Here is an 11,184-nt window from a genome sequence, read left to right on the forward strand (position 1 = left end):
ATGTAAAGTTGGCCTGTGTTAACGCAACGGGTCCTTTAAGTCATTAGCAAGGAGTATTAATGAGCTGAGTGCTTAGAAGCCCCCCACAGACTAAAGAGTGTGTGATGTAGAGGGGATGAGGGCACTAATTCTCCAAAGTGCCCTAATAAATAGCGGATTAGCAAAGCCTTCTATTAGCCAAAGTCTTGATAATGCTAAGCTAATTCACTATAGCTAGACTAGGCCAATGAAGCTAAAGTATTAGTTACCATGACCACTGTAATGTGGAAGTGGAGTCTGCATAAAGTCTTTCATCAACGGCGGCTGGCATGGTCACCTCTGACATATAGAGGAATGCAGACTCTCACACAGAACAGCAATTCACACCTAATGTAAATCCACAGGTGCAATTTTCCTCTCCTAGATCCCCAAAGGCATGTATGGGCTTAATTATTAAGTTACTCCTGGACAGAAAATGAATCCTGGACTCATTGATTTTAAGAATAAGCACGAAGACTAGGAAATATGCTATGACTTAGTGAATTTCAATCATATATTGTTACACTTTAATTAATTCCTAAAAATGTGGACTTATGGAATGGCCAGTTAGATTAAAACTGCTTTCTCTCTGACTCATTAATCTTCTACATCAATGTGCAGGGAAATGGATGACTGAACTAACGTTGTTCAGCTCAGACTCATGGAAAATTGTTCCTTACAATATTTAGGCTATTATAAGCACAATGATTTGTGTTCATTTATTTAAAGACATTGATTCCAAATTAGCCTGGTTTCACTAAGAAACAGTTGGAGTGACAACTGAGCAGTTAGCATATCGATTGCAAAATTGTGTGCCATTCACAATCTGTGCCTTGCTGTCTTATTTAGATCTGTTTAATTTAATAAGAGCCACACATATCATTAACTTGTTTCCACTGAGAGAAATAGTGAGTGTGAAAAGAGCCTGAATGTTGCATGTGCAAGCATACATGCACATATAGCGTGTCTTTCTATCGTCACAAAGAATTTGCAATGGCTTCCATTTTTTTCCATTCATTTCTGTAGTCTCACCCTGACATGTACCTTAATCTAACGATTTCTAGTACATGCTTAACGCTAAACCAAATCTAAGCTAAATTTACGCCATAGTTCTAAGACAAACCGAAAACACAGCACTTCTTGTTATGGGGTCCAGGCTTTGGGCCCTTAAGTAGCAGTCAGTCCCCACGATGTAGTACATGTTAGGAAAATGGTCACACAAGTCACCAAGCTGTTCCCTGTTAAAGAAAATGTTGCACATCTTTTTTGCATGATAGTACAAGTTTGCCTAAGAGATTCAAAGGTTATATCTTCAGTTCCCCTCTAAACAGAGAGCTGTGTGATGATGCCAGTGACAATTTTGTTCAGTTTATGTATGTTATGAAAGAAACAGCATTATTGAGTTCAGTGCTCTCAAAAACAGTGAATACTGCTCATCAGTGCACCCACTTTAATGTGTTACATAACACTGGTACACTTAGTATTTGTACAGATTTTTGTCAGAAAAGGCTTTTCTGCAGTTGCTGTGGACATAAATAAAACACAGCTTGACATTTAGAAAAGTATCCACAAGCTAACTTGAGATTTTAGATATACAGCTTTTGTGCAAACTAACATCTACAGCCCAGTTGTCATATTTAGTAGCTCTCATGTGCTTTCACACACGTATGCACACATACAATGCTTTTTTTCCTGCCTTTCTCAGCACCATAAGTGTGTCTCCGTAAGCTCTTTCTTTGAGATATTGTTTTGTTTCCCCCCCCCCCCCTTTAGTTCCTTTTCTTTCTTTTGGCTCGATTTCTGCACCGTCAACAGAATACTCCCAGTGGCATTAAACAGTATTTATTGTGTATTTTAAAGTGCTAATATACATTGAGACTGGCCAGGGTGCAAATCAAGGTGTTTTCTATTCACATTTTATAAAATATATTTTCCTGCTTCTTTTTTTGTTGTTGTTGTTGTTTTGTTTTTTGATGTATCTAGTGGCACTGTGATGAGATTTTATTCTACTAGAAGGTAAAGTAACACTTTTAACAGTGAAGGACACAGTCAAGAGCAATATGGGAGTGGAAGTGAAATACAGATCAAGATGGATGAGGGATGAAAAGCAGGCACAAGGACATGAGGACAGAATGTGGGAGGTCGGGTTGTTAGAAGTTTTGAACTGAGGACAAAGAGAAGTGAGAGTGGGTATAAATCAGAAGAAAAATATAGCAACAGAATGAGCAACTGAATCAGTAGACACTGGTGTTGTCAAGAGAATAAGCAGAACACGAGGGAGAATAATGTTTCTTGGTAAGGATCCTAAAATAAGAGTTGGGGGTGGTGATGGAAATAATTGTGAAGAAAGTGTGTTAAAAAAGAAGAAGAGAAGACGTGTGACTCCAGACTGAGGACAATGCGGGGCATTCTGTGGTGCTGTGGGGCAATTAAAATGAAAATGGCCATGAAATGATTGGGACTGAAAGGTATGCACTCAGAGGGGTTCTTTTTGACAAGAAGAGAGATAACAGCGGGGTTGGTGGGAGGTAGAGGTGTTCTGATAGCACCGGAAGCCCAGGGGGCAGAAAAGGTTGGCACACACTGTCTCTCAGATGAGGAAGCTTCAGTCAGTAGAGCACAAACTACTGAAAAATTAATGATAAAGCCCAGCAAGAAGACGCGATACTTTAACTCATTAAATCACAATTTGCGGTCATAGGGAAAGGTTCAAGAGCATTTTATTGTAGTTTTTGGTTTCCCTTGTAATGACCTTTGTTTTCAACATATCCATGTCTCCACTCACCAATAAAATAGCTTCAGAAACTGCTCGACTGTCATTGACAATGAACATCTGAAACGGCTCATTTTGTTTTATAATTGTGTTTTTTTTTTTAGTGCCTAGTAAATCTCTTTAACCTTTCTTCATCTCACGTGAATCTTTCTAGATTACGATTAAGACGTGATATTGTGATATGGAAATAAAATGATTGTTTTCAATATTTTGTCTGTAGATATAAAAAAGGTGACAGTATTGACCCAGAGTAATGGCAAACTTCAAAGAAGTTGTCTTGGCTTGTTTGAAGCAACCACTGCTGAGTTTCATAGAAGCTGTTCTAATCCCGCCCACCGAGTTTAATAGATGTTTTTTCTGACCCCCACCACCTTCACTGGTGCATCCTGGGACAGAACTGGGTCTTCTGGTCTTATCCATCTTCTCCTCCAGACTCTGCGACGTGGGCAGGCATCACCCTCTCAGAGAGTGAGCTGTGCCCACTCTGGTCTGGAAGCTGCTTTTTTTATTATTATATTTTACCTCTAAGTGGCTAACTACTATTCCTATTTCGATTTGATACAGTAGATTCGATACATATACAGCACTCCCCGTATGTATGTCCTCTCTCTCCCGCACTTTTTTCAGCCGTTACAACAGTTCAATCCATTAACATGTGATGACGTGTTTTTCCGAGCTGCCTTTAAACGCAACATGAGCGCTAACACGCTTGCGCGGCCCCGACGATTTTAACGCCTGTGGTAAACGTTTGTTGCCAACCGCCAGTAAACCCAACAAGAAGAAGACCTGCTGCTGCTATGCAGGGCGGCGCGCTGGTGTGTGTGTTAGCATTATGGCAGCAAACCAGCAAAAAGAAAATAACTTTGCACAGTTTTTCTCCCCTAACTGACCGAGTGAGTTGAGTAATGCTGTTGGATCCAGGTAATGTTTGCTAAATGATGACTAGGTGATTGCCTTGTCTTGTTAACAAGAACAGGCTCTAATTGTGTTATCTATGTTCAGAGGTGGATTGTACTCCACTGGTTACATACTTGAGTAATTTCTTTGGGAAACATGGTACCTAGTAGTTTTACTGCACTGTACTTTTTTCATTTGAGCATAATTTTTTATCAGTCCAGCCCAGTTTGTGTTGTTCAGCTGAACACCCAGGTTCTACTATTTCAAGTCAACTCCCTAGATGTTTACTGGTCTCAGTGTGGTAGGTCTGCACCTGCACAAATCCACCACCAGCTCCTTGGTTTTCTCCGCATTGAACAGGAGCTGGTTTGCTGGTACCAGTCCTCCAAGTCCTGAGTCCATTTTCTGTTCTCTGAGATGATAGACTCTTGAGTAAGAGCTAGTCAATCTAGAGTGAACTGGACCATAAACAGCACTGTACATCTTTTGTTTAACTCGGGCCGGTTGAATAGATTAGGACCTCCTAAGGCTTAAAATCACATTTAGTTTTTGTGGAAACAACATAAAACTACATGCTAGGCTTTCCATGAAGGAGAAAATACTGTATTACCATAAATAAATAATCAAACATGACAATTTGTGCTATAAAATATGTAATAGTAGAACATAAAGTAACCAGTTCTTCTCTTGTTTTCCCCTTTCCTTTTCTCCTTACCCCTCCATCTAGCTTGCGAGCTGATGAACCGTGGTATCCTGGCTCTGGTCAGCTCTATTGGCTGCATGTCAGCAGGTAGCCTTCAAACACTGGCCGATGCCATGCATATACCCCATCTCTATATCCAGCGCTCTCCAGTGGGAACGCCGCGCTCGACATGTCCGCCCACCAGTCGTATTCCTGGAGCTGACGACTACACCCTTATGGTTCGCCCACCTGTGTTCCTCAACGAAGTTATCATGCAGGTGGTGTCTGAATACAGCTGGCAGAAGTTCGTCCTCTTCTACGATTCCGATTTTGGTGAGTCAATTAACTTTTCTTGCCCGTCTGTCTTTTATTGCTAACTCTTCCCTTCGCAATAATAAGAGACTACATAATGTAAGGCCAATGATTACCAGAGTACAACATAATTGTTCTAATTTAGAGAGGACTTATTTCTTTCATTTGCTGTAATGGTATCAGTGACCTCCCTGCAGGGAAGGATTTTAATACATTTTTAACCATATAGTGAAGTCTACAACCTTGCTCTCTCCAACCCATGCATATAGACCTGGATTGATACTATCACATAAACATATTTACTCACAAAAAAAAAAAAAATATATATATATATATATATATATATATATTTTTTTTTTTTTTTTTTTTCTATTTCAGTTTCATGCCAGTTTGCCTGCTTGTGTATGTGATTTCTCATTCACTGTTCTCTCTTTCCAGGCCATTAACCATAACATTAGGCTACAAATAGCCTATGTCTCATTTATAATGTGCCCTAGTGCTAGTCGAAAGCGTCACACTATATACTATATTTTTGCCTTTGTTATTGTGTATGCCTGTTCAAAACCCATTGGTGCGTCAGCATGTTGCTTGCCTATCTGTCCAGTTTCTCGTGTTCTTTCTGAGGTTGGTCTCTGCAGTTCCCTCAGTTCAAAATTGAAATCGGATCACAAAAGTACAGGCAGAATTTCTTCTTTGTAAAACAAAGCAGCTAACTGAATTCAGATACAGTCCTGTCAGGGTGTCAACTCTCCGTCATGGCCAATCTCCATTAGGTGGGTTGCTTTCACTCTAAACGTACAGGCTAAATGTCTAGGTTTCAACCACAAACATTGTTGTGTTTTTCTATGAATTTTATATGATATGATAAAACAAAGTTGGTAATTATTGTGAATTTGAAGAAAATGAGTCATAGTTAAAATCTTAACATTTTCAAAACTTAAGTGGCATGGTTTTTCCCCAAAGAGTCAGCACTTTCAAAAAACACATTTTTACTGCATTTGTATTTTAAAAAGTCTTCCAGGTTAGGTCGTTATCAGCTTTACATACCTATGATATCTGAAATGATTGCCAAGTTACCTTTTATAAATTTTTAAGTCTTTCCGCAGATTTTCTATTCACTGGGCTATTCTAACAACACACTTATGCTTTGAAAGAAACCAATGTTTCTAATCTAAAAAAAATGCCAGGTTTAAGATCAGTGCTTAACGAGGCTCACAGAACACAGAGCATGCAAGGAAGCTGAGTGTATTTCTGGACATAGATCTTAATATTAGCAGACACACAAAGTGTGACACTGAATATGATTACTACCAATTAAAGTACATTGTTAAAATAAAAAAAATGACCTGTCAAAACAGGACACAAAAATGCTGCATGCTTTTATTTTAGTATATTGGAGTGCTGGAACAGTGTCTTTTACTGATCTGTGTAAAAATAAAGAAAATATCAATCAGCAGATAATACTAAAAACTGCTGTCAGAGTCCGGATTAACACCAGGAACATGGATCATTTCATAAAAGTTCCCAACATTACAGTGAGTCCCCATTTGCCGTTTGTCAAAGAAAAGCTATTAAGCACTAAATGGTCTTGGCTTTTGGTTTTTGTCCAAATATGAACTATGTAGCAACCTTAGGTTTTCGTAGACCTGTTTACTCAACATTCCCAGAACCAGAGCAAAACAAAGTGAAGAAACATTTGGTTTCTATACTCCTCTGCTCTGGAACAAACTGCCTGTAAACCTGTTGGTTCCCTTCGATCAAGACAAAAAATGTTTTCATTCACTGCAGCTTTTTGTCTGACTAATGAACTGTTTAAAACATTAGTTTCTTTTGTGCCTTTAATATCTGCATTTTAGCATCTTTTTTTCCTTTCGGTAATACTTTTATGCTTGTGCTTTGTTTTCTTTATGTCTTCCCTGTTACATCATGTAAAGCACTTTGGATTACCTTGAATGGTTCTATATATCTAAACTTGCCTTGATCTAAACATATGCTTCTCTGGCAGTATGTGTTTAGATTCATTGTCTGCTTTAAGGTGAACTCCCATCTGATTCTCAAGTATTTAGCAAAATCTAACAAGTTTGCTTCTTGAATTAACTCTGTCCCAGTGACCTTGGCCATGCCAAGGGAAAACATCTCTCTTTGGATGATGGTATTTAGGATGATGTGTGTTTATTTTACTGCAACACACATGGCTTTGCATGTAGGCTAAAAAGTTCAAAGCCCCAACCTAAGCATCTTTTCATGTTTGCTTTTTTCCTGTATGTGGCTTGTGTAATAGCTTTATATTTATTTCTCTTCCATACAGGCCAGATTTTTGTGTTGCACTATGTACACCTAAAAATTGGTAGCAAAAATACAAATGCAACAACTTTGCAATAGTGTATTGGGTAGCAAGTCTGAATGTTTTATAAAGTAACCCTGTTTGAAGTGTTTCTGTAACCTTACGCCTAGACCTTGTGTGCCTCTTGGTTGTCACAATAGCAACCAATAGCAAACAATAGCAACTTTCAGGTAAGCCTGAAAATTGCTATTGTTCTTTTAGAAACTGATTCTTATTATAGGAGACTTGGATATGGTTTTGGAGGAAAGATTATTGCATGCTTATTAGCTTACCATGCAACAGTGGAGGAAAAATAACATGTTTAATTTTGCACCGAGTCTCTTAAGCATCATTATGGGTTTATTATCCAAGCCCACAGATATGTAAACTGTGTGCCAAGTGTTGCAGGAGCTTCATATTGCTAAGGTTGCTGATACTCTTGGGTGACAATATTTACAATAATCGTGGGCTTGAAGTACTTTCATATATAATCTTTTAGGATCAGTCAAAATTGCTCAAAGGTTACCTTTAATGACCTCATTCATAGAAGTTCATGTCTGTGCAACAGAAAATGCCAGTAATGAGAGTGTGATTGGTTTTAACCATAAAATTGTACATATGAAAATCAACTGGGTTATACAGGTGAGACCACTGCTGGCCCAGTGTTCCTGATGGGTTAAAGCTTTCTAACACTTTACATTTTGAATCTCACTTGAATGACTGATGTAAGTGTAGTTGCTTTGCTGCCTAATGGAAAACACTAACCGTAACGCCCTTCAAAAGTAGATGGAGAAAAGAATAGTACACCTAAAAGTTTCAGCTGTAAAGTGGTGAAATAGTTTTCTGCCTCAGGTGATTCTCTTTTTTTTATTTCTCCGTTTTGTTGATTTCCCCTTTGTCATAATGGAGCACCATTCTACTTACTGAAGTCAATTAACACAATTGTATGCATTGATCTCCAATGGGATCTCTGCATTGGATTTGTTTAGCAATGCTTTCTCCAGATTAACACTTTACAGATTTTAAAGCGTTTTATCTGTGGATTGAGTACCCCAAGTGATGCACATTTCAATTTTTGCCATCTATAGTACCATGCAAAAAACTCAACCTTTATTTATATATATATATATATATATATATATATATATATATATATATATATATATAATATTTGTGTCTGGCAACAGCAACAAAGTTCAAAAAACCTATTCAAACTTTCATGTGATACACCAACATGGAGTAATTCATCTTTGAGAAGCAAAAATCTGTACAACGTCCATTTGAGATTCAAGTTTCTGGTTATGTCTCTACCAGCTTTGCACATCTTGAGACTGACATCTCTGTCCATTATTCTCTGCATGAGCAAAGAATGTCTATGAACATCAGTCCTCAGGTGTTGCCACAGATTCTCAATTGGTTTCAGGTCCAGGCAGTTTTAGTCATAACATGACATTGTGAAAAAGATGAACGGGGCATGAATACTTTTGCAAAGACCTGACCTTATACATTCTGTAATCTGCAGAGGCTTTCAGTACAAAATTTTATTTCTTTTGCACCAAAGTTAGCACACTCCAGTATGCACCATAAGGTTAAGTTCTTTGGAATTGCATTTGAATCACCAACATATATTTAAGCCTCCCAGTAAAGGATTTTCACTTTGACCTTTACTTCAACTATAATCAAGTGTAAAATTAGGGACACCTTTTGTCCATCTCCAGGGAACCTTTAGTAACCTCTTTTAAATCCCAAATTTGCCCCATGTGTTGTCGCTTAGTCTTAATATCTGCACAATAGACACAGACACATATACATGAATGCACACACACATTTGTAACCCCACTTAAATTCCTATATCCCCTCTGTGCTCTGTGACCACTGATTCATCACTTGGATCCTGTGGGTTTTGCCAATGGTGTTCTTTCAGCCACAGAAGGCCCTTTAAAGATATCACCATTTCTCCCTAATGACCTCACCCTCAGCTCAAGGAGGGAGAAGAGAGTTGAGAGCACCAGAGAGAGAGAGAGAGAGAGAGAGAGAACCAGAATTTGAAATGGAGTAAAAGAATGAGAGGGTCTTTTAAGATGATAGCAATGTTCCCAGAAGGCCTTGTCTCTGTACAAGGAGTTCTTTAGAGAACAGACGGTCGAGTGTGTCCTCTCCAATGAAGCTACAGTGCAACTGTCCCTCTCCTTATTTTCAGCTCTACTGGTGCGTACCGGACACTGAGAACACATGTTTTCAATCTACCCCATCTTTTTCCACTACTCTCACAGTTTATCCCTGCTTCTTTTTCTTGTCTCTCCTGTTCTCAACTAAGGTGTTTCACTTTTTTTTTCCTGTTTTTTTGTTTTTCAGTGTTTTTAATGTTCATCTTCCAGACAAAACCTGAAAACATGATTGACTACTTTTATCACCTGCTGTGTGACCTTGACCATAATCCCATCTGGCAGAGGAAATAGTGCACTCTTTGGCCACAAAGCAGAGGTTGCCATATAGTGTTACACTAACCCTGTTTCCAGGTTTCTTTTACTATTTAATTTTGGTTATAATCAATGGCATGAAGGGCCTGAGGCAAAGTAGAAAAAGAATTTAGCTGAACAAAACATCAAATTAAAATGCACCATATTAATAACTGTCCCTGTGTTTTTAATTTTAAAATATGTAGTGAATAAGTGCAATTTATTTTCTTAAAGCTAGCGTGTTAAAATATTTAGACTTTAAAATATGATTTTATTTAGTCTATTAACCATTACATGAAAGCTGTGTGGGTGTTAGTTTATAATCAGCAATTAAAAAATATTTTAGCACAAGTTCATTCATTAAATATGGAAGCAAAACATTAAATTGTGGCATCTTCGTGCAAATGAGGTCTTAATCTCATTTAATTCATACTAGATAGTGCACTGTTCTGGACTGGTTTTCTGCTAAAAGAGATCAATTAAATAGTACTGTAACTAAATAAAATGATAACTTTAAATTAATTTTCAATGAATTTTAACATTTGTTTTTCCTTATTACTACTTGAGTGAGTTACATTTTAGCAATTAACTGGTAAGCTCTAAAGATGTAATACACAATGAGGAAATTGCCACTCTTTTAAAGGCAAGTCATTGTGATCCTATAAGCCCCAGTTTACTCTGTCACTTTGTACAAAGAAAAAACTTTCCCAACTCAAAACCATTGAAAATGAGATTGGTACCAAAGTTTTAAAATTAATTCATAATGGCCGTAAGAGTTAATTAAAAAGCCTTAAATTTAACTTACTGAAACCTGCAAAAATCTTGCTTAAAATCCTGAGCTGAGGTCCATAAACAGGATCCTTGTGCATGTCCCTGGGTAGTTGAAGTGGTGCAGAATAAAGTGTAGACTCAAGTTGACATCATTTGCCAGTAACCTAACTGCAGGCGGCCTGTAATGTCCTTCAGTCGCTCAAAGGATTTCATAACCACAGATGTCAGTGTGACAGACAGACCTGGAGTGATGGTGCATTTCTTGGGGACCAGGATGAAGCAGGAGGAAACTTCACAGAGCTTTCAGATACCTGTCTTCACTCAGATTTCTAGGGCTAGTTGGTCAATACAGGCCCTGAGGGATGAGGAGGAGACATTGATAGGTTGCTTTGAAAGAGCAAATTAACATGTTTCTCCGAGGTCTTATGTCTAGGCAGAGGATCTGAGGGGAACAGGATGGTTGGTGTGTCGGGAGCTTTTGTCGCAGAGTGAGATGTGGACGGGTTGGCGGGAGGTGTGAGCGGCTGCCTTTCAAACCTGCAGTAGAAGCTGTCATAGGTGTCTGCCAGACAAGGATTCTGTTCAGGGTAAGAGGATGAACTCCAGTAGTTAGTAAAAAATTTTAAACCATTCCAAACATTTGGGCTCATCTGCTAAGAAGCTGTTGTCTAGCTTATTGTTGTAGTTTCTCTTAGCTGCCCTGATCTCTTTGGTCAGTTTGTACCTGGCTTGCCTACAGGCCCCGATCCCTCCTGCTGTAAGAGTCTCGCTTGAGCCGACACAGCTGTGAAGGTAACAAAAGCTTATTGTTGTTGTTTAGGTGCAAAAGATCTTTATCTGTATAAACATAAACTGACATACGAGATTCGGCAAACTCACTTACATATTTGGTTGAAGCTCCATAAACCAGTGTTTTTCAACCACTGTTCCGCGGCACACTAGTGTGCCG

At 38.4% G+C, this 11,184-nt stretch overlaps 1 protein-coding gene across 1 annotated transcript in view; it reads left to right on the top strand.

The window, feature by feature from the left end:
• Positions 1-3,551: 3,551 nt before the first annotated feature.
• Positions 3,552-11,184, top strand: part of LOC106935977 (glutamate receptor ionotropic, delta-2-like) — a 32,521-nt gene continuing 24,888 nt past the window's right edge. The window contains exons 1-2 of the mRNA XM_015016729.1: positions 3,552-3,712; positions 4,416-4,703. Coding sequence (XP_014872215.1) covers positions 3,697-3,712; positions 4,416-4,703 — 304 coding nt within the window. The 5' untranslated portion in view covers positions 3,552-3,696. The remainder of the gene's footprint in view (positions 3,713-4,415; positions 4,704-11,184) is intronic.

Source organism: Poecilia latipinna, unplaced genomic scaffold, assembly GCF_001443285.1.
Source record: "Poecilia latipinna isolate Pla-1442-1.1 unplaced genomic scaffold, P_latipinna-1.0 Scaffold2054, whole genome shotgun sequence".
NCBI lineage: Eukaryota > Metazoa > Chordata > Actinopteri > Cyprinodontiformes > Poeciliidae > Poecilia > Poecilia latipinna.